The sequence below is a fragment of the Mus caroli genome, unplaced genomic scaffold, assembly GCF_978045245.1.
Source record: "Mus caroli unplaced genomic scaffold, Mus_caroli_1 scaffold_6, whole genome shotgun sequence".
In the NCBI taxonomy this organism is placed as follows: domain Eukaryota; kingdom Metazoa; phylum Chordata; class Mammalia; order Rodentia; family Muridae; genus Mus; species Mus caroli.
The window spans coordinates 18,746,640-18,770,000 of NW_028227261.1; the positions used below are offsets into that span (position 1 = coordinate 18,746,640).

Here is a 23,361-nt window from a genome sequence, read left to right on the forward strand (position 1 = left end):
TACATCCCAGGACCACCAGCCCAGGGATGGCACCACTCACAATGGGCTGGGCCCTCCCACATCCATCACTAATTAAGAAAATGCCCTACAGGCTTGCCTACAGCCTGATCTTATGGAGGCATTTTCTCAATTCCTCTCAGATGACTTCAACTTCTGCCAAGCCGACATAAAACTAGCCAGCACACACACCCAACCAAGACGATTCCTTTTGCTTCTTTAAAAGCTAACCAAAATTTTAGATACTTCATTGGTGCACAAGAGTTCCTAAAAGTGAGAGAATTTGAATGGAAACGAATCCTGTGGGGAAACCATGCAGAGAGAAAAATCTTGACAAGGAAGACATTGTCTAAAATCACCTCTGCAAGGTGAACTGTCAGGGATGAGAGTGTACTTAATCTGTTTCTGTCATAAAACCCCTTTGAACTCTCTAGAAGGTGCTGCCACTTGGGCTGGGGAACTCCTGGGACACGTGACCATGGGACACGTGACCATGGCCTACTCCGGGCGGAGAGGAGCTGGACTCAGGGTGATTTTAGTATTTTCCTTTTCTGTTTGTGTCTCGTGAATTATCAGAATGAGTAAATACCAATTCTAAGATCAGAAAAATAGACATTTAAAGTTTACAATATTGCTGCAGTTTATAAAACACCCCTCAAAGTTCCTGGCAGAGAGGGCTTGGTGTTCAGTCTGTTACAATGTGTTGGGGTGGGGTGATGGCTCTACCTTTGAGAGGTGGAGCCCAGTGGGAGGAAGTGATGATGTCATTGGGGTCTATTGGGTCTGCCACTTCTGATCTCTCTGCTTCTTGGCTACTGTGGCCACAGGTTCCAGGCAGCAGGGCCAAGTGATCCTGACTGGAACTTGAATCTTTGAGCAAAATGACCCCTTTCCCTCTTTAGATTATCGTGACTAGCAGACGGGAGGATGGAGCTGGCTTGTGCTGGTCCAGATGTGCTGGCCTGTTAACATCAGGTCTTGTTACAACTCTGTGTTCAGTGTCGCTGTCAGCCTGGGACTGGTGGTGGGGACATTTACACCACAGGAAATGGCAAATGCGCATATTGCAATTTTCCCCCTAGAGAGGTGGCTAACCAGCATATTACCATATATGTATATGTACATGTATACACACACACACACACATATATAATTTGAGTTACTTCTTAAAGTACTTTTATTTTTTATGTGTGGGGGACATGTCTGCATATGTGACAGAGGTACAGGTGCCTGAGAAATCCAGAGACACCAGATCCCCAAGAGCTGGATTTACAGACAGCTGTAAGCCACCTGATGTGGATGCCAGGAGCCAAGCTTGGGTCCTCTGGAAGAGCGGCCAGTGCTCTTAGCTGCCAAGGCGTCTCTCCAGCCCTCTAGTTATGTATTACAAAATGTTTACAGAGTAAAAAGATCTGAACGGACTTCACTGAGCTGTTGATGATCCTTGTCTCTTGGCTAAGGAACTAGAGGTTACTGGCTTTTATTTTTCTAGCATATTGTAATGAGCTCATTGATTATTATTATAATGGAAAGAGACCAATCAATTTAAAAATCACACTCTGTGTGTGTGTGTGTGTTTGTGCACACGTGTGTGTGTGTGTAAGCCAGAGGACAACTGGTGGGTAATGGTTCTCTCCTACTATGGAAGATCCCCAGAATCAAACTCAGGACCTCAGGCTTAGCAGTAGGCACTTTTACCTGCTGATCCATCTCCCTGGGCCAGAAAAAGACAACTTAAAATAACGGTCCTGTTACTTTCTCCTTGGAAGGGAGTGTTTGGGGTTAGAACTCTGGCTCCGTGTGGTCCAACCAACTAAAGCCCAGGTCACCGAAATGATCCACTGTTTGACCAACAGGTCCTGTCAGTCATAAAATGGATAGGCCAGTTACACAGAGAGAGGCGATCCTTAGCCATCCACAGTGTATGGATGAAGGAGCCTGTGGCTCCAGCTTGGGGTTATGTGATCATGGAGCTGTCCCCCTCCCTTCCATCTAAGGAGTACGGTGGCACCTGTGGGGTAGGGGAAGTGGCACCACCGGAGCTGTGCACTCTGGTCCCCCGGGGCCCTCCACCCCTTGCTGTGGATCAAAATCAACCCCCACCCCAAAGTTAAACTGGGGTTCTAAAGTGCGCGTGAGGACATATTGATGCCAGGAAGCCTTGGATTCCTGTGGCAAGGAAAACTCGCTGTTGGTGCCAGCACCTCTGTGTTCTGCATTTCCCAGCAGCCCCAGGGGCAGGAGGTCATGATGGAGGGAGTAGCCACTGTTTTCTAGAGCCTCCTGGTGATCCTGTCCTTTTCTAGGTACTGCAAAGACATCCAGGGACTCCAAACAAGGTCCATGTTTGATCTAGACGAATGCCATCTGCCAGGGTAACGATTTTTACAACCTGAGAGCCACCACACCCACAGCGAGGCTGTGTGTCCAGACTCGTGACAGACAGGGCTGGTTCTGGAAAGATCTCATTCTGATCATCAGTGATTGTGACTTGAAACCAACCAAGCACATTAGCTATCACTAAGGAGAATGCTGCTCAAGCGGCTTTTTGTCACTCGTGGGACGGAGAGCCAGGCATTCTACAAATAGCAGCCCTGGGCCTTGAGAGCTCCAAGTGGGCATTTGTTGACTGGCACCAAACACAAGGCAGTGTGATTTCTCCTAAGAAGAAGAAAAAAAAAATCCCAAAGCCAGCATGGAAAAGGACATTAAGCGTGATCAATATCATGTTTTAAGTCATGAGAACACTGCATCACCTAGGCCTGGATCAGACTCTGCATGACCCAGGCCTGGATCAGACTCTGCATGACCCAGGCCTGGGTAAGACTCTGCATGACCCAGGCCTGGATAAGGCCCCATACAAGAAGGAACTTTGTTTTTCTAGCTTCAGCTCTCTCTCCCCTGAAGCAGTCTGTGAAAATCAATGTCTGACATAATAAGAATGTGTGTGTCTGTCTGTGTCTGTGGGTCTGTGTGTGCATGTGTGTGTGTGTCTGTGTGTGTGTGTCTGTGTGTTTGTGTGCACAGAAGGTGGTGTTTCTCTACTTATTCTGATCATGAGTGAATTTTTAGATGGTCCTGTCAGATAATCAACAGAGAGATGGTTACAGCATCTAGGGAGGGCTGGAAACTTGGAGTGCAGGACCAAGAATAAACATTTATCCCAAAAGTCCCTCCCAACACTGAACTGCAGTGGGTTCTTCAAACCTTTAAGAGTATGACTGAGGGGCTGGAGAGATGGTTCAGTGGTTAAGAACACTAACTGCTCTTCCATAAGGATCCAAGTTCAAATCCCAGCACCCACATGGCAGCTTATAACTGTAATACCAAGATCTGACACCCTCTCGTGGGCATACATGCAGGCAAAATGCCAATGCAAACAAAATAAAAATAAATAAATTTGAAAAAATGCTTCAATTATTAAAGAGGATAGTTGAGAGCTCGCTCTCTCTCTCTCTCTCTCTCTCTCTCTGCATGTGTGTCTGTCTGTCTGTCTGTCTGTCTAGGTCTCACACACACACACATACAGACATAGAGACAGACAGACAATCATAAGATGTTTCTGGAAGCAAGGACGCTAGCTTCCCCTGCTTGCCCCATCCATCATAATATTCACTCACTGCCCCTGCCTCAAAGTCTAACTGAAAGCTAGAGATGAATGAGAAATGTTAGATCTCCATAGCAACGCTTCCACCACAGAAGAACCCAGAGAGCCTGGGACAACCTCCTTACACACCAGAAGGAGAAGATGCTGAGCCTGGAAGGAGAGGTACCACCCTCCTCCCCTCCAGCCAGCAGCCTGGGGGTGGGCATAAGGGAGGATGGGTGCAGGACCTGCTCTATGGTCTATGCCTACATTTGCCACTGCTCTCTTCCCTCCTGCTGGGGCCCTGGCACAAGCCACCCACATTTCCACAGGGGTCACAGAGGAGGCTCTTCACCAGCCCCTTGTGAATTTCTGCCATTCATCAGGCACCATGAAGACAGCACCATTTCAAGGCAGTCACTCTGTACCAGTCTGCTCCCTTCTCACCCAGGCAAGGGGACAGGGCCAACAGGCAATCAGGGCCCATGGCCCTACTAATATCCCTCTCCCCCGCTTCTCTCTCCCTCCCTCCCTCTGCTGTTACCATACTGCCCTGCTGTTCCCAAGTCCCCCAGACACTGTGGGAGCATGGCCTTTGTGCTTTCTGCCCCTCTGATGGAATGTTTCCCCCCCAAGATAACCATGGTGATAGGGGTTGGGATGGAGTGGGGGTGACAACTAACTCCCTATTTAAGCCACTCGGCCTCCAGCCCTAACTTATGCAGTCCTCACGTGCAAGAGGGGCTCTTTCTACATAGCAAACCATGCTGCTAACAACTGCTGAGGTTCCCTGGGGCAGACTGCCACAACCCTCAACCCCACCCCCATTCTGCTTCACAGCAGCCTTGGGAGGAAGGCACTGTCCTGGTCCCCACTTGACCTGAGGAAGCCAGCGCTTACCAAAAGTGAAGGTCACATCACTGGCATGCTGCAGTCCTACTATGGACCCTAGACCGGTGTGACTTCAGATTCCAAGCTCAGTGACAGGGTGGTTTGTCTAGCACACACACGGACTCCCAGCACTGAAAAAAAAAAAAAAAAAAACTAAATAAAATGGAACCCCGAGTACATTTTCTTCTGATGTTTTACTAAGTGGACTCAGCTGTCACAAGCCTTCCTCGTTTGTAGAGCTAATGCAGGGCCGTTGCCTCTGAAGCCATAGTCTGAATTCTATCCTTTCCAATGTAATAACCTTGTGTGTCTGCCTCCTTGACCAGGAGCATGAGAGAGAGACAGAGAGACAGAGAGAGAGAGAGAGAGAGAGAGAGAGACAGAGAGAGAGAGAGAGAGAGAGAGAGAGACAGAGAGAGAGAGGCTGAAGTCCAAAGCACTAGTGTGTTCCTGTCGCTCCACCCCAGGACTCCACGTCCTCACGAGAGCTCTAGGTTCACACCAGCACCATCACCCCAGTCCTAGCTAACTCTTCTGTCTTGATGTGTCTGCTCCAGATGATGTCTGACAAGAAAGTGGCATTCTGGTCATGTTGTTTGAGGTACCCTGTGATAGCATCTGGCAGAGATGCAGCTGAGCAAATGGATGATGGATGGATGGATGAATGGATGGATGGATGGAGGATGGATGGATGATGGATGGATGGATGGATGGATGGATGGATGGGTGGATGATGGATGCCTCTCTCTACAATTGAGAAATGACTCCAGTATATCTTTGTGGAGGGCAATGGGTTTTATATACAACAGAGACCCCCAGTTTTCCCAAGAGGTTCTTTCTGCAGGTAGCTTTCATTACTGAACATCTAGCGAGCAGCCTCTGATTCTATTCTAGAAGTCTCGGGCAGGCACATGTGGGCTGGCAATCTGAGATCGTTTCCAGTTGGGCTTAACCTCTGACACAGGTCCCATGACTCGTGTGGCTAGGACATTTGGAATGCAGAGCTGGGCTGGGCTAAAAAATCTGATGAGTAAGATATTTATCAGGAAGAGGGGTAGGGAGGAGGTGAGGCAGAGAACTGTTGGCTAAGCACTCAGCGGTGCTCGGGAGGCTACAGCAGACATGGGTGAAGGACCTTAGAGTCCACAACCCACAATTTTGCTCCTGACCCAAACAGGGAGCCAAGCAAGCCAGGTTTTAGGCAGAGAATAGAACCCTGGCATAGATCCAGCTGTCAGTATAGAAGGTCAAATGGAAAAGACTGAATTCAGCCTTCCATAACACATTCCCTGGCTGTCTACTCCTCTGTACCAGGAGTCTACGCTGAAATGCAGTATTTCAGAGCCCAGGATCTCTGCTGGGAGAGTGTTTGACCAGCATGCATGAAGTGCTGTGTCCCCACCCCCCATCCCCCTTTTCCATCTGTCTTATCCCAGTACCCAGGAGGTGGAGGCTGGAGGATCAGAAAACCTAGGTGGTCATCAATGGCTACATAGTGAGTTCAAGGCCAGCCTGGGCTACATGAGTCTCAAAAACCCAAAAACCACTGAAGACATACAAGAGGATTATTAACAATCTATGTACGGACCACCTTCAGGTCCCACATCCACCAAGCCCAGGCTTGGGTCTGACCTTCCCAGTCCAAGTTCAGGCGGAGCAGCAGCAAGCTAAACCAGTCAGTTGTGCCCCTAGCCACGCTAGAGCCTGGGCCTACAAAGGCTCCAAGAGTGCTGTCACCCTGAAATGTTCCTTCAGTCCCGTGTCAAGCTTGCAGACCGGTGTTTTGTAAAAGAAGCCAAGGTGTTCCCCAGAGGTCACAGCTTGCTGGGGGCCCCTCAGGAAGCTGAGGAATACACCCTGACTGTCTGAGCCTGTGAGAGTCTGGAGGAGAGCAAACTGGAAATGCTGGGTGTGAGGTGGGTGTTAAGTTTCCAGCCCTGGAGGGAGCCTCAGCCTCCTCACCTGGCCACCCCAGCTCTGTGGCTAAGGTTTCTCTACTGAGGAGAACAGGCTGTCAAGTCACTAGACCTGTGAAGAAATGCATCTCTGAGCCAGGCAGTGCTTGTGCACTTGAAAGGCAGAGGCAGGTGGATCTCTGAGGCCAGCCTGGTCTACAGAGTGAGTTCTAGGACAGCCAGGGCTACACAAAGAAACCCTGTCTCGGAAAGAAAGAAAGGAAGGAAGGAAGGAAGGAAGGAAGGAAGGAAGGAAGGAAGGAAGGAAAGAAAGAAAAAGAAAGAAAGAAAGAAAGAAAGAAAGAAAGAAAGAAAGAAAGAGAAAAAAAGGCATCTCTGCTCATTTGAGACATAGCTCAATGGTTTTTGTAAAAAAAAAAAAAAAAAAAAAGCCTGAGTTTTGTCTTCAGCATCCTGAGCAAATAAATTTTTATTTATTTATTTTTAATTTTATGTATTTTGGTGATTTGACTACATGTATATCTGTGTGTGTGTGGGGGGGGGGTGTCAGATCCCCTGGGGCAGGTATCACAGCCAGTTGTGAACTGCCATGTGGTTGCTGGGAATTGAACCCAGGTCCCCTAGAAGAACAGCCAGTAGTATTCTTAACCACTGAGCCATCTCTCCAGCCCTGTGTTTTGTTTTCAAAACAGGGTTTCTTTGAGCCCCATCTGTCCTGGAACTCACTCCAGACCAGGCTAGCCTCAAACTCACAGAGATCTGCCTGCCTCTGCCTCCCAAGTGCTGGGATTAAAGGTGTATATCTATCTATCTATCTATCTATCTATCTATCTATCTATCTATCTATCTATCTATCTATCTCTATATATAATTTTAAGACAGTTTCTCTACATAGCCCTCATTATCCCCTGGAACTCACTATGTAGACCAAGTCAGTCTCGAACTCACAGTTCGAGATTAAACCCCAAGCACCAGGATTAAAGGTCTATGCCACCATCGCCATGCCTGGCTTTAATTTACTTTTGATTTCGGTACTGTGCTTTCCAATTCATGAAGCATCCTGACACGATCTTCAGCACTGGGAAGAATTATAATCCATGATCCTTTTGTGTTATAAGGAAATGAAGGTTCAGGGTGACACCCAAGGTGACACAGAGAGGAAGTGGCAGAGCCAGGCTCAAGTTCCTTGAGGGCATCTTTTAAGTCCAGGGGACTCTACTCACTGACCTATAATCAGGTATTTGGGGAGTGGGAAACTCAGGCTGGAAGCAGCATCTTCGGTGATGCCCAGAGGTTCAGGCGGTTTGGTAGGGTTCTAACTAGGAGGATGGGGCCCTGGGTTCCTTCCTGACTTCTCAAACATACTGGGTTATTGGGGATTTTGGTGGCCTTGTCTTTCTGCCTAGCTGATTCACCCTCAGGAGTCTTCACTGCTGTGTCTTCAGAGCCTACACGATGACACATAGTAGGTGCTCAATAAATATACCCCGTGAGTGGCGGCCTGGGAAGCCCTACAGGGGTGTGTTCCCTCCTACTTGAAGGCAGCAGTGGCCTCAGGATCAAACCTGCAGATTTAGCCAGCCCCAGCTTCTACTCTGGGTCACCCCTGGCAAGGACAAGGACATCATGGAGGCCAGTTTTGAACCTAACATTGGGTCAAACTCTGAAGTCAGCTCACCCTTGTTAACCTCTTTGCTCTGACTGCCTGGTCCTGGCCCAATCACCCCATTGTTCCCAGACTCAGTTTTCCCGGATGTAAAAACCTGCTCCCGCGTCAGTAATGGGAAATGTCCCCCTACTCTGTAAAAACCCGCAGCGGGGCGAGAAGCCACGCCCCTGTCACAGCAGGAAGGGGCCGGGCCTTTCCCGGACTCTAGGGCTTCCCAGGCCTCGGGGAACTGAGTCTGGAGACACGGAGGGTGGGAGCGGGTGCCTGGAGCTCCCAGTACACAGGGGGCGTCCAGTGACCCTGCGTGACCTTGGGCAAGGTCCTTTCTTCCCTTCAAACCCAGCGCCTGGTGCCCTGGGCTGTGCTGGCAGGCGGGGCCCGCTGGCATGCTCGCTGGCATCAGTTTCCCCTCCAGCCCCTCCAGCTACTCAGCTCGAGTCCCGAGAGCACTTCCGGGTTCGGAAGCGCAGTGGAGGCGGCGTGGGGACGATCGGGGCTCCCCGCGGGCTTACCTGGCGGCGGCAGCGACGGATGGGACGACGACAGAACTCCTGGCAGCCCCGCTGCTCCCGCCCTGGCGCTCCCGGCTGTCCTCTCCCTGGCCCAGCCGCCCCACACCGGCCCGGGCTGGTCCCGCCTGCGCAGCCCTAGGGCCCCGGCCTTCCGGGCTGGGCCGGGCGCACCGCCACCTAAGCCACCAAAGCCATCGCCCGGGTGCTGGCCTCGGGACGGGACCCGCACGTCTGTGTCTCCCGCTCCCCAGGAAGCGAGAGCGCGGGGCACAGGAGGACTCTGCAGAGAGTGCTCACCAGGGGCTGGGCTGGCATGAGGGGAGTACGAGCAGACACTTGAAGGGGAAGCTTCCAAATTTTGCCGCCACACTTGAAAAGAGCCTGTCCCAGAAGGTGCCTCCCCCTCCTGTGCACACTGCTCGGTGAAATTTGCAACATCCACGCCTTCTGATCGTTCTTTCACTTTCTCTAATGCTCGCCAGTCGTTGCACCCGTGGCTCTTCCGTCCCACGGGCCTCCGTTTTGGGGTTCCATTCCTGTGTGACTAGCCACCCACTCAGCTCTAGTCTTTGAACAAGTATTTGCTGAGCACCTACTACGTGCCAGCAAGGTTATGGATTAGCACACCAGGCCTTCGGGCCCATATTTTAATCGTAGTATTTAACTCTGAAGTTGTTTTCCTGTTTGCCAATTTACAATCTGGGTATCCCACACTAGAACTTAAAGACCCCAGGAATTGGGGGGGGGGGGGGTTTATCTCCCATGCCTCATCCTCTGCCCTCCTCATTTGGGAGATGGCTCTTGGTTGCCCAGGCAACCTATGAAATTTCATAACACCTCGTCTACAGGCGAGGAAGTAGGTGGCCATCCTGGTCAGGGCTGGAATCTGAGTCACCATGACCTCTGACGTCGTTGCTCTTTCCCCTGGAGAAGATAGGCTGGAGTTGGAAATGGAAAAAGTATGCGAGCGGACAGATCAGACGTGCGGCATTCCAGAAGGGAGCCTGTGATTCAGGATCCGACTGGAACGCTAGGGGGCCTCCATCACCTGATCTCTCTATCGGCCAATCAGGACCTAGAAGAGCAAGGGGGTTATTGTAGGTCAAAAAAGGATAGTTGTGGAGGGTTGAAGGATTCTAGCTGAGATTCTGGGCATCACTAAGTTGGGGAAATAACCATACCAAGGTGGCACGCAAATATCATGGAATTTTAAAAGATCCTATTGTTGTCTATGAGGAACGGAGGATTGGAGTGACCAGAGGCCACCGATTAAGAAGTGGTCCTGGGCTGAAGTAGCCAGCCTCAGCCCGAGCAACTAACTACCTTAGCCTTTCAGGTGTGAGACAGCTGCCGTTTATTTATTTATTTATTTATTTATTTCAGCATAAGCTGATTTACTAAGTTCTTGATATTAAAAAAAAAATAAATGTAACTCTGAAAGTTAAAAAAAAAAGATCATTCTCTAATGGAGAACAGAATCACAATGGATAAAGAAAATCAGTATGGAAAATAGTTTTAGAAAAGAAGACACACTCAAAACAAAGTGATCGCTTAGGTGGGGTTTGGGGACAGTAAAGACGCAGAGAGGACACTGCGCAGTGACTCCTCTGCTTTAGTCCATAGCCACATATCAATATTGATTTTTTTAAAAAAATCTTGGCCAATGTATCAGTGTTAAGATTGGAAAGTAGGGCAAAGATCACATGGATTTTTGCTGAGGACTCTGCACTGTTTCTGAAACTCTCCTGTCCGTTGGTCGCTCCAAAGCCCTTGTCACACACGTTTGCTAAACAAGTGATAGCTTGCGTCCTTACTGTAGTTACAGGTTGCCTCTGAGCTAAGCCCTGCTTTGCCTTTGTTTAAAAGGATCAGCAGGGCCTGATGGTGAAACCACAGCTCCTTGTTGCAGCGTGGTGCCAAGGCTGAGGCAGGGGGATCACAGGCTTGAGGCCTTCTGGGGGCTTTACAGTGAGTCAAAGGTCATCCTAGGTAATTTAGTGAGACCATGTCTCAAAAATAAAAAGGTGTGGAAGGCTACAGCTCGGTGGCAGAGCCCTGGCCCGGCAGGTTCCTTCCCTTGACATCCATAATGAAGGAGTGTTCATCCCTGCGGGCCCTGCTTTTAGAGTCTGAGGGCAGCAAACGGGCCTCTCCACGGGAAAAAGTGAGGGTGATTTAAGGCCTTTTAACACGGGGTTATGTACTAGCTAAAAATGAATTTTGTATCACCAGGATATTTGTCTCAGACTTTAAAAATTTATCAGATTACGGGAGGGATGTCAAAGGGTCTCTTGTCTTTATTGGAGGTTGGCCCTAGGGTCTGTAATATGTGTTGAAATATAGAAGTATAGCCCTGCCCCTCTTTTAGGTCAGAGGAGGATATCAGGTATCCTGTCCTGTCACTTTCCACTTTTTCCTTCAGGGCAGGGTCTCTCCACAAACCTAGAGCTACCCTCTCATTTCCAAGAGGATGAAAGAAGGCTCGGACATAGTCTGTGACTTCCTTCAGTGTGAGCCAGAGCCTGGCCCTGCACTTGAGGCCTCTTGCCTGTCCCTTCCACTGCCTGCCTTCTCTGCCCACTCCAGGGCAGCAGTGACCTTGCCCGCACTCTTGTCCCCAAGCTCTGACGTTCCAGAAGATGGTTGGGACCAGGTCATCTTCAAAGGGACAGTAGTGTTAAAACATCTTTGCCCAGGGACCCCAAAGATACCTTGGCTGGGACCCACCCTAAGTCAGGAATGACGACAGGGGCTTGTGGGTCTAGGTCCCAAGATAAGACACGGGGCAGTAGTCATTTGATCAGATGAGGGCATTCTTCAAGCCTGGGACTCCAGTGTTCTCACCTGTGGGATTCCAAGCAGCAAAGCCTGGAGAGGGGTATAGTCAGCAAGCCCAGCCTGCTTTTTAATCTTTCTTCCTTCGGAAACCTGCTCATCTCTGAATCCCCACGGTTCCTGTAGTTCATCTCATATTTTCTGTGACATTTCTCCCACACCCATAGGCAGCGATCAGATTTTAGGTTCGTTCTACTCACAAAGGAGGATTCACTTTCCTAAAATTGGGCTAATTCCTAAAATCTCTGGCATAGACTGACCATGCAACCTTAAGCAGGTAAATTCACCTGTCTGATCTCAATGTCTTCCTCTGCACGAGAGGGAACACAGTGAGTGGTTCAGCGCCACAAGGCTGTCAGGAAGCCGTAACATGTCAGTTAGGGAAACGCCTCCCTGTCTTATGAGTACTGGACAAACACGCACCCACCAAATGGTAACACATTATTTCCTTGACCAACTGAAGACTTGGGGGTGGATTTTGTCTCCAGGAAGTAGAATGGACCTGGAGGAGTAGGTGGGGAGACATCGTCCTTTTGCTGTCTGCCTGGCAGTCATCCCAAATGTCACACACACACAAGGCTGGCAGGAGAGATGCGGACTGTTCACCCTCTGGGAAAGGGTGTTCTTCAGGACTATGCTGGCTGCCTGTGAGAACCTGAGTCCATGCACACCCTCAACACTCTCGCTGCACTGGGAACTGTCTGGCCTTATAAGAAAAATAAGAAGTCACTGTCTTTTTCAAGGCAGTATACTGCACTCGTGTTCTTGCTCGCTTTGGTATTTATTTTGTAAATTGCATTGGGGGATGACTGGACCTAGGGCTTCACACATTCCAGGCAAACACTTTACCGCTGAACTCCACCCTCAGCCTGATACACAGTCAGACAGAAGGAGCCCTTGATGTGACCTCCTCCCAGGCGTTCAGAAGCATATGGCCCCTCCATCGGCCTGTGGCTCAACCAGGCCCTGAGCAGTTGGGACATCCAGGGAATATTAGGACTAATTGAGTCAGACTTAACTCAGTCTGGGAAAAGGGAAGCAGAGAGCCAAAGACCTTGCTCAACAGCATGTGACCACTGACCAGGGCCAGGCACCCAAGGATCCAGTAGCAGAGTCCTCTCATCTCTCCTGACAAAGGTCCTGTCACCATGAACTGTGCCCTCCTGTTAGTCTCCTACTGCAGGAAATGGGGTGAATGGGAAAGGACAGTGCACAAGGCCTGGGGAGTCCCTCCAGAGTTTTAAGTCTGATCACAAGGGCTCTCCAGGACAAACTTCCAGCTCCCACGCTGGGCTTCTTACTCTCCCACCTCCTCCTTGCCTGAGCCCTGATCCTAGAACCCACCAGGGCTCATTTCTGAGGGTGGATTCCCCCCCCCCCTGCATGAAAAAAGAAGCCCAAATGATCCTGAAGAGATGACCCAAGGACCTTTCTAGCGACCTCAGTCGCTCTGAGGCTGAGGTGGGGTGACACCGCCGAGGACCGTTGCATTTACGAGATGTTTTATCTTTATGACAAAGGAGCAGATAGGACCGTAGATGTGATAAGAAGAGAGGCGCCATCTGGAAAGCTTTCGTTCTGTCATGTGAGTCTGGGAGTCTGATGGAGAGCTGAGTCTCTCTCTCTCTCTGTGTGTGTGTGTGTGTGTGTGTGTGTGTGTGTGTATGTGTGTCTATTCCTCCTTATAACCCTGAGATTCTCTGAGTCAAGCCCTCATGGTACACAACTGGTGATCTCAGCATGGATCCTGAGGACAATTCCTGGACCCACCCTCTCCACACCTCCCCATCTCTGTCTGCTGATCCTCAGATACCCTCTCCCCACTTTACAATTCCAATTCCATGTGTACTCCACCCTGGGGTGGACCCTGTGGGAAACCGTAAGGAGACTTTTGGCATGGAAGGTTTGGGGTGAGTGTAGCAAACAACCCCGGAGAAAGCCCAGCAGTGTCCCCTTGGGCTCTGGCAACCCAGGAGGGAAAGTGGGCAATGGCTAGAGATGGTCACAAACTTCCCAGCACACAAAACATCAAAACCCAAATTTAAAAAAAATGAAGCCAGCTACATGGATTACAAAAGAGACCTGGTTCTATTTGCTTTGTAGTAAGGCCAATGTCCCAATATGTCCACAAAGGGATACATACAAAACTTAGGAGCTCAGGAAGAGGGGTAGGGACCCCACCACCCTTAAGTCACTCATTCAGGGGGTAAGTCTCCTCTCCCCCGCCCTTTCCTTCCTATGCTACACAGGAACAGACAGGTGCGGTCCCACTGTTCCAGCATAGAATCCTTGATCCAACATGGCCAGTCTGGCTTTGACACGCAAGTCCAGTTCGAATGTGATTTTGAAAGGCGGCCCCTAGCCCCTTACCCGTGCAGACTGTGAGGTCTGGGGGAGGAGGGAACCTTGGCAGCGCTGGGCCTGTAAGGGATCCAGAGTTCTCAGGCAATAGAAGTGATCTGGGTTTGCTTTTGCTCTCTGCAGAACAGAGTCCTGGGGCAAAGCCAGTTGCTGCTCTGGCTCTGGGGGTGACAGCAGAATAGGGTGGACATCAGGAGAGCCAGGGCAATGACAAAGGCCAACACCCACCGGATGACACCGGGGTAGATGAAAGGCAGGATAAGGACGATGACAAGAGCCAACAAGAGCAAGTGTACAGCCAGGCGCCGGGCAGCTACACGGTTGACACTTACGGTGTCCTGTTCTTCTTCTCCTGTCCAGTTGGCTGGCTGAGTTGCTGAAGCGGCAGAACCCACTAGCCTCTGAGGACATAGACGCACCTCTGGGCATGGCAGGGCCAGACGCCCCACCATCGCCTCCTGGTCTCGCAAGCTGCAGATGAGGCCTCCCGGGACAGCAGTGACCTTTCGGCACAGCGGACAGGGGATGGACCAGGTGTCTTCCTGCACATATAGCAGAAGCTTTAGGCATACGGCACAGAAGGTGTGCTGACAGCTAAGCAGCTTGGGGGACCGGGCACAGTTGTAGGGCTCTCGGCACACCAAGCATTCCAGGTCACCCTCCACAGAGATGCTGAGCCGCCCGGTGGGCCCCAAGGCAATGATGGTGCTTGTGGTGGTGGTACCCGCTGGGATAGGCTGTGGGGCCTCAGTGCAGGACGTTCTGGGTACAGAGGTGGAGGGACGAGGCTGATCCGCGCACGGGCATCCGCATGGGACGTCCACCGGAGCTGCCAGGACTTGCATGGGTTCTGGTCCGGTGGGGACGCTTCCAGTCTCCCTTCTGCTCTCTGCGGGTACCTGCTGACAGCCGATGTCTGGCATCTTGCTCTCCTCGTTGCCCTGCTTGTTTCTCCGCTTACGTTGGTCCTTCAGTTATTATTATTTCTTTACTCGAAACCCAGGGTTAATCAGTAACTTGGAGACCTGGAGACTTTGAATTACCTGATAGAAGGGCCAAAGTGGGTGGAGTCTCAAAGTGGGTGGAGTCTCATGAATCAGGACTTTCCTGTTGGGGCCATGCCTGGTGAGTGTCTACATGACAACCGACAGGGACGCTGTGCTGTGACGACTGGTGTCTCTACTACTACGCTCTGGAGCGTACCAGTGACACCCCATCCCCACCTCCACCCCCACCTCCACCTCCACCTCCACCCCTGGCCAATCAAAGCCCTGGTGTGGGAAGATGAGCAGAAACCCTACAACCCTTTAGAAATTACATTTATTCTCTGTGTGTGCTGGTGTAGACATGCGACACATGTCTTCATGGTCCACATGTGGCGGTCAAGGGACTTGGAAGAGTCAGTTCTCTTGTGTAACTAGGAGGGTTCTGCAGGGTAGAACTTAGGGTGTCACAGTTGCTGGCATACTTGCTGAGACATCTCATCAGCCTTTAAAAATGCAGAATACCAGGCTTCGAGGCACAGAGGGGTAGATGTATCAGGCCTGGATGGGGTGTAAACAACTGTAAAGCTCTCCAACATCTCTGTGGTCCTGATGAGGGTGACTGGGAAGCATCCCTCTGAGAAAGGCCTCCGGACCTTCTAGATTTCAGAATCAATGCAGAAGAGAGTGTTTGTGCCTTGAAAACATGGGCAAATGGGTGGCATTAGGAAAAAAAGAGAGAGAGAGATTGGGTGAAGTGTTCGGAACAGGAAAGTCTCAACAGAAAACCGAAACTAACAAGCGCCCATTGGCCCATTCAGTTTCTTGTCATCCTGACAGCTGCATTAGCAGCTTCTGGTTTCCAGGTATTTCTCTTTCCTGTCAGTGCACCACGGCATAAGCATAAACTGCTGTTATTTGGGTCTTCTAAGAGCCAGCTCTCCCAGTCTGGGTCCTCACCTGTGGTCTCCTAGAATGCTAGCTCTGTAAGGAAGGTCTGGGCACAGGGGCAGGGTGTTGGCTTGTTGGTTGCCTGCCAAGGGGCCTACCACAGGGGCAGGATCTTGCCGTGTCCAAGGTCTGGTTCCCAGTCTCGTGGAACTCAGCCATGTCAATCCATGCAGATTCTATGGGCCTCTGGGCGGCTGGCTTAAGCTGGTAGGACTCCATGTGGAATGGTAGAGGGGACGAAGTGCGGCAGTCAAGAAATTCTGTCCCCCTCACCATGCCTGGAATGAGAGAGCTGGGATGGGGGCTAGAGAGATGGCTCAGCAGTTAAGAGGACTGACTGCTCTTCCAGAGGTTCTGAATTCAATTCCCAGCAACCACATGGTAGCTCACAACCATCTGTAATGGGGTCTGATGCCCTCTTCTGATAATGGTGTTCCCTTATACTATATATATATATATATATATATATATATATATATATATATATATATATGGAGAGAGAGAGAGAGAGAGAGAGAGAGAGAGAGAGAGAGAGAGAGAGAGCAAGCTGGGATGGATGTCCCTTCCCTCACAACAAACAACAACAACAAAAACCAAGAACGACAACTAGCACCACAGTGAACCCAGAGATGGCTGTCAGTGGCTACTGGTGTCAAGCTTTTTGGGTTAAACCCTTCCCTCCACCCCGAGGGGCTGTGCCTGCCACAGGTTCAGTCTATGTGTGTGGAGCCTCCAGCAGGCAGAGGCTGCCGGTTCTTGCTTTATTCCCCCCTCAGGGTCCCCTCACTCTGGATCCCAGCCCCAGTTTCCATTCTTTCTGCCTTAGGCTGGGTCAGCAGGGATTTCTTTCTACCCCAGTTTCTGCCAGGTTCGTAGAGAGGCTCCTGGCCGTAGCCCTGGGTGTCTGTGTACCTAATGTTTTCAGCTTTCTGACAGTGACCTGTCTTCACTTTGGGTGATCACTGCTGCCCCCAAACCCTCTTATATTGGTCTGTGGGAGATGAGGTGGGGGGCAGGTGCGTAGAGAGGTAGGGGAATGGGGACAGGATGGGGGACACGTCATGGGATTCAGGGTGGAGACTGTCTGATGGTGTGAGATTCCATCTGGCTCGCTGCAATTATTGGTTCTGGTCTAGCACATGATTTAAGCAACACCAATGAGATTGGATTCTGGGGCTCCTGTTGGAACGTGTGTGTGTGTGTGTGTGTGTGTGTGTGTGTGTTGCAGTGGGGGCTGGGGGTGGTGGTGATGGTTTTCTCCTGGGTCTCCAAGCTTAAGGATGAAACCCTGTGTGTGATGGTTTGTATATTCTTGGACCAGGGAGTGGCACTATTTGGAGGTATGGCCTTGTTGGAATAGGTGTGACCTTGGAGTAGGTGTGTCACTGTAGGTGTGGGCTTTAAGACCCTCACCCTAGTTGTCTGGAAGTCAGTCTTCCACTAGCAGCCTTTGGATGAAGACATAGAACTCTCAGCTCTGCCTGCACCATGCCTGCCTGGATACTGCCGTGCTCCTACCTTGATGATAATGGACTGAACCTCTGAACCTGTAAGCCAGCTCCAAGTAAATGTTGTTTTTTATAAGACTTGCTTTGGTCATGGGGTCTGTTCACAGCAATAAAACCCTAACTAAGACACCGTGCAAGGGGACAAGGCCACAGTGTACAAAGAACTTGCCGAGAAATAAGGTCAAGCTGTAGGACATTCTTTTTGCACCTGGATCCAGCCATGCCTGAAGCTAGAAATTTATCTGCAGATTTTTCAGTTATATTAATTTATGAAATGTGCTTTTCTTTTTTCTTAGTGCTGGGGCTCAAAACCAAGGCCTCATGTACCTGGACTGTACCTAGTCCCCCCCAGTTCACAGTAAGTCAAGTCAAATTGGATTTCTGTTTCCTGCAAGTGAGAAACACCTGGACAATACCCTAGTAACTGGAGGAAAGCAGCCTTGGCTCTCTGAGTGGGTGAGATTCCATAAGCTAGCACATACATAGCCCAGGGTGACACAGTGTGTCACTGTAAGACACTGGCTTCTCCTGTCTTAGCCTTATGTATTGTCCACTGGGTCTGGGGGGGGGTGAGGGGGTGGGAGGAGAAGCTTATTCAGCCGCATGCATTTATTATATAATAAATATATATAATAAAATTAAAAATATCAGAGGGACATGAGATGGCCAGTGTCTTCTCTCTTGCCTCCCCCATCTATGGGGAGTAGTAGCTCCGTTGATAGAGTGTTTGCCTGGCATGCAATAAACCCTGGGTTCAATCCCCAGCACGGCACAAATCAGGCATGGTGGGGGCATGGTGACATGCACCTGTAAACCCAGTAGAGATTGGGAGAGTCAGAGGTTCAAGGTCATCCTTGACTACACAGTAAGTTCATGGCCAGATGAGATCCGTGAAACCCTGTCTCGGAATATGAAGGGAGGCAGAGAGAGAGCCCAGTGGGTGAAAGAATTTGCCATGCAAGCCCAACGACCCACATTTGATCCTTAGAACCCATGTAAAACACCAGTTTATTTGTCTGTAATCCCCGTACCCCATCCTGAGACGGTGGCAACAGGAGAACCATCCAGAAGCTCGAGGGCCAGCTAGACTTCAGTTCAAAGCTTCAACGATAGAAGCAGCAAGAAGGACCCTGCCTCAGCAAGATGGAAGGAAAGAGCCCCAAAACTGTCCTTAGACCTTCAGGTGAGCACCCATGGGCGGCGGGGAGAGGTGTGTGAAGGAAGAGACAGTGGGAAATGTGATGGAGGGAGGATACTTGGGGTTCCTGTCCGAAGAACAACCCTTTGATGTCATAGTAACTGTCAGTGACCTGAAAATGTGGATTAGAGGCAGAGAGCTTCCCCAGTGTTGAATCTCTCAATGCAAAAGATAAAATCAATTGGTTGTAGTAACCAAAGAATTACAGGAAGATACAATAGAGAATATGAGCCCTGAGTGGTGGCTCATGCCTGCAATCCCAGCACTCCAAATACTGAGGCAGAAGGATTAAGGGTATTACATAAAGGCCTTAACATATTAAGGGTAGCCTGGGTTATATACTGAGTTCCAGGCTGGTGTGGGCTGTAGAGGGAGACCCTGTGTCCAATAAACAAACAAACAAACAAACAAACGAAATGTGACTATTCCTTTTACTACTGTCCTGAGACATGACCTCTATTGAGAAACAGAGAGACGGAGACAGAGAGAGAGAGAGAGAGAGAGAGAGAGAGAGAGAGAGAGAGAGAGAGAGAGAGAGAGAGAAGACAAAGTTGTTTGCAAGTCAAGACAATATGATTAAGACAGTGTGAAGAAACCCACTTCCTTCCTTCCTTTGTTCTTGATACAGGTCCTCCCCATGTAGGCTAGCCTTGAGTGCAATCCTCCTGCCTCACCCTTCAAGCGTTTTTTGGTTACAAGTGTAGGATTCACAATTCTGTTTCACGGAAGCCGCCTGACCTAAGGATCCTTGGCACCAACTTCCTAGTTGGAAATCTGACTCCTGTCGATTTACTGCGTGAGGTCTGGCAAGACTTTCAACCTCACCCAAGCTTGATTTGATAGAAAGGGGACAATAACACTTCAGAAAATTATGGAAGTCCCCCATCCTCATTGGAACCTGTCCAAAGGAGGCACAGGAACCAGGGCGTTCTGGTGACTGATCTGGGTGAGGCTCCAGTCTCTCCTAGGGACTTGAGAAGATCAGAGGTGATCCGCTAGGGCTTCTGAAAGAGAAGTGACTCTGGCAGTTTGGGCACATTGTCCTGAAGTCATCTATCCCAGGGGAAGTGTGGACCACTCCTAAAGACTGACCATGCCCCACATATTTGGATTTTGCTTTCTACCATGTGATGGTGTGTGATTGCTGCGGTGCTAGAATCTTTCCAACACTCCAGGTCAAACTTTGTTTGTTTGTTTGTTTGTTTGTTTTATTGCTGTACAAATACAAACATCAATTTTCAGCAAAGCTTGTGGTTTTTGCTTGGAGCTGCAGACTCTTCCATCCCGAGGCTTCCCACAGCCGGAGGGTGGTTAAAAATTGAAGCAAACCAAGAGTGGAAACCAAGAGCCAGCAGTTAAAGGGGACTTCCCTGGAACTCACTCTGCTGAGGTCGCCTGGCCTGGCACTTCCACCTGAGCTTCAGGTCCTGTGGGAAAGCATTTGAGATAGCAACGATCATATTAAGCCTACCAGAGAGCCCTGTCCTGGCCAGCTACAGATGCACGCATGCGCGCGCACACACGTTTCTTATCTTCCGGCTGTCTGTGGCCTTCTCTCAGATTTTATGTCTTGAAATTCTCTGCTCTGTGCTTTTAGAACTCAGCGACAGTAAAAACTAAACAAACAGACCGGATTCTGTTAATCCCGACTTTTACCACTGAGGATAAAATCAGGACTAACAGAATTAAAGAATGACTGTGGCATTCACACACCCCCACCCCCGCCCCCACCCCGTGCTGGGAATCAAAACCCAGGGGCTTGTTCCACCATTGAGCTACCTCCCCAGTCTCAGAAACCTTATCTTTTAAAGATGTGTTTCTTCCATGTTTTATATATGAGTGCTTTTGCCGGCATCCATGTCTGTGCCTGCAGAGTTCAGAAGACACTGTAGCTCCTGGACGTAGAGTTACAGGTGGTTGTGAGCTGCCGTGTGGGTGCTTGGGATCAAGCCTGGGTCCTCCAAAGAGCAGCCAGTGCTCTTAACTACTAAGCCATTTTTCCTTTCCACAGAACACCCCCCCCCTTAAAAATATTTATTTATTTATTTTATGTATATGAGTACACTGTAGTTGTCTTCAGACACACCAGACAAGGTCATAAGATCCCATTTCCCATTACAGATGGTTGTGAGCCACCATTTGGCTGCTGGGATTTGAACTCAGGACCTCTGGAAGAGCAGTCAGTGCTCTCAATTGCTGAGCCATCTCTCCAGCCCCCCAGAAATCCCCCCTTTTTTGTTTTGTTTTTGGTTTTTTTGAGACAGGGCTTCTCTGAATAGCCCTGGCTGTCCCGGAACTCACTCTGTAGACCAGGCTGGCCTCAAACTCAGAAATTTCACCTGTCTCTGTCTCCCAAGTGCTGGGATTAAATGTGTGTGCCACCATTGCCCGGCCAGAAACCCATTATTTTCATTTTCCTCCCTTCTTCCTCCTCTTTTTCCTCCTTCTCATCTTCTTCTGGGCCTTTGTTTTCTTTCCCCCCTTCCCTTCCTTTTCCTTCTCTCTATCACAATCCCTTCTTCCTCTCCTCTCCTTTCTCCCATCCCCTCCCCTCTTCTCTAATCTGCTCTCCTGTCCTGTCTCTTCCTCTTTTCTCCTTCCCCTCCCTTTCCATCTCTTTCCCTCTCCCCTCCCCTTCCTTTTTCTTTTTTCAGACTGTCTGGCCCAGGCTAGCCTCACACCCGGATCTTCCTTCCCTCCTGTGCTGAGATCATGGGTAGCTCCCATAAGGCCATGCTTACAAATCGTGTTCACAGTGTCTGACTCTGGGTCTGAGACATAGTTTGGGAAATGCTGCTGGATCAAGCTTGGCCATCAGAAGGCTACTCAGATATTCTGAACTCTCCAGTTGGGTGCTTCCCAGTTTTGCTTTGGCCACCAGGAAGCTCAGTCATGTCAACAGAAAATACGACCTTTGTGATACACGGCCCCAGTCCCTCAGCTCGTATCTCTTACTCCAGTTTTTGATCTACCCAGTCTTGGTGAGTGGTATTTGACTTTTGTATTTACAATTGATTGGTACGCAGTTCTTGTAAGCAATTCCAGTGCTTTCTGATTATGGAAAGAAGAAAGAGAGAAAAGAAGAAAGGAAGAAAGAGAGAGAGAAAGAAAGAAAGAAAAAGAAAGAAAGGAAGGAAGGAAGGAAGAAAGAAAGAGGGAAAGTTGGCAAATATGGGCAGAAGACAGAGGCGGCGGCAGAAGAGTGGGTGCCACTTGGCATCCTAAAGCTTAAGCCCTGGGAGGGAGAAGGGCACCCACCTCCTTCCGCTCACACACACTGTCTTGGACACGGAAGGCTGGAGACTGTGTGTACCTATCTCAGCGAGAACATTTCTCCTCCTGTTCCTACACACATTCCAGGGAGCAGAGATGGGGATGCGGTTCACTGGACCATGTGACGTTAACCCTCCCAAGCACAGTTTGTGATCCATTAACTCAGTCTCCAGGGTGTTCAGCTTGAACTCAGGAGCCGGCTTGACCACCCCATCTTTTCTCTCCAAATGTTAGGTCTCGACTTCATTGTCAACATCCCCCCAACCCCCAAAAGAAAGACATTTGGGTTGGGAGTACCTGGGCTTTGAGTGGAAGGTGTAACAGCTGCATTTCGGAGTAGGTCAAATAGACCTTCTGTTCCAACTCAAGCTGTGCATCCTCGGATAAGCAGTTTAACCTCTCTGAGTTTTAGCTTACTCCTCTGTCTGTCTGTCTGTCTGTCTGCCTTCTTTCCTTTGTTTGTTTGAGACAGGGTCTTTCTGTGTAACAGCTTTGGCTGTCCTTGAACTCACAGAGATCTGTCTGCCTGTGCCTCCCGAGCGCTGGCGTTAAAGGTGTGCACCAGCAGTACCTGAAGCTTTCCTTCTTAATGGAGATGAAAATGGTGTTTTTTTTGTTCCAAATCCTTTTTGGTTCCAAGAGTTGAGAAATTTCAAGCCAAGCTGTGGTAGCTCACAGAGACAAAGAACCCTTCTGGGTTTGCGTGACAGAATTCCAGAGGTTGTGTGGTGTGTTTTGACCACGTGGCTCTCAAGAACTAACATTGGGAAAATGCTATTTTTAGTCTAGTCATCCACAACACGCCTAAGAAGTAAATATAATTTCTGCTTTGCACGTGAGAAAACCGGGTGCCAGAGAGATTAAGTCAGATTACAGAGCTCACAGATGGAATGGCACCTGGGACACGGTCCAGAGCACCTTACCACCGAGCCAACCCTCTGAGGGCTGAACCGTTGCCTCCCTGTGGAGGTCCTTCCAGGCGGCTGTGCGCGGTTCTTCCTCCTGTCCTCAGTGTCCTTATCTGTAAGGAGTTCTTTTGCACGTGTATGTTCGTGTTCACGTGACTACTCGTGTCTGTGCGTGTGCGTGCATATGGAGGGGGAAGGAGAACCTCAGAGGTCATTCCTCAATTGATACCATGCAGGAACTGTGCTCACTGGTGTCTGTCACCCTAACACCAAGAAGAGACACTTGGGAAGAGGGAATCTCGACTGAGGAATTGCCTCTGCCAAACTGGCCTCTGGGTGGGCATTTTCGAGATTGTTAATTGATGTGGAAGGGTCTGGTCCACTGTGGGTGGTGGCATCCCTAGGAAGTTGGGCGTGGTTATATAAGAAAAGTAAGCCAAAGGGAGCAAGCCAGTAAAGGGCATTCTGCCATAGTCGCTGCTCCAGTTCCTGCCTGGAGCGCCTGCTCTGGCTTCCCCTGATGATGCAATGTAATCTCTAAGCTGAAATAAATCCTTTCCCTCCCAAGTTGATTTTAGTCAGTGTTTTATTGCAGTAACAGAAAGCAAACTAGGACATCACACACACACACACACACACACACACACGCGCACGCACGCACAAATGCACACATGCATGTGCACTCACATGTGCACACACATATACTGTATTTATATCATTTTCACCTCTGCCTCCCCCAACTCCTCCTGTGTTCCCCCAACTCCTCCTGTGTC

At 49.8% G+C, this 23,361-nt stretch overlaps 2 protein-coding genes and 1 long non-coding RNA gene across 5 annotated transcripts in view; 1 reads left to right on the forward strand and 2 right to left on the reverse strand.

Moving 5' to 3' along the window:
• Tmco4 (transmembrane and coiled-coil domains 4) overlaps nucleotides 1-9,084 on the reverse strand; it is an 82,637-nt gene extending 73,553 nt beyond the window's left edge. Inside the window, exons 1-2 of one of the 3 annotated variants that reach the window (XM_029476243.2) lie at nucleotides 8,869-9,084; nucleotides 4,484-4,605 (exon numbers count right to left, since the gene is read on the reverse strand). The gene's annotated coding sequence lies outside the window, so the exon portion shown is untranslated. Of the gene's footprint in view, nucleotides 1-4,483; nucleotides 4,606-8,571 lie in introns of all 3 variants that reach the window. The other 2 variants (XM_021160824.3, XM_021160825.3) reach the window with 2 other exon arrangements.
• Nucleotides 9,085-13,471: 4,387 nt separating this feature from the next.
• Nucleotides 13,472-14,743, reverse strand: Rnf186 (ring finger protein 186). Its single transcript, XM_021161512.3, has one exon. The coding sequence runs from the start codon at nucleotides 14,688-14,690 to the stop codon at nucleotides 13,848-13,850; it is 843 nt and encodes a 280-aa protein (XP_021017171.1). The 5' UTR covers nucleotides 14,691-14,743; the 3' UTR covers nucleotides 13,472-13,847.
• A 3,070-nt stretch (nucleotides 14,744-17,813) lies between these two features.
• Nucleotides 17,814-19,653, forward strand: LOC110293635 (uncharacterized). Its single transcript, XR_002377829.3, has 2 exons — nucleotides 17,814-18,392; nucleotides 19,036-19,653. It is a non-coding gene; the product is annotated as an uncharacterized LOC110293635 (long non-coding RNA).
• Nucleotides 19,654-23,361: the final 3,708 nt, after the last annotated feature.

Coding starts and splice junctions, on each gene's coding strand:
- Rnf186 (XM_021161512.3), bottom strand. CDS start 14,690: ATGCCAGACATCGGCTGTCAGCAGGTACCCGCAGAGAGCAGAAGGGAG.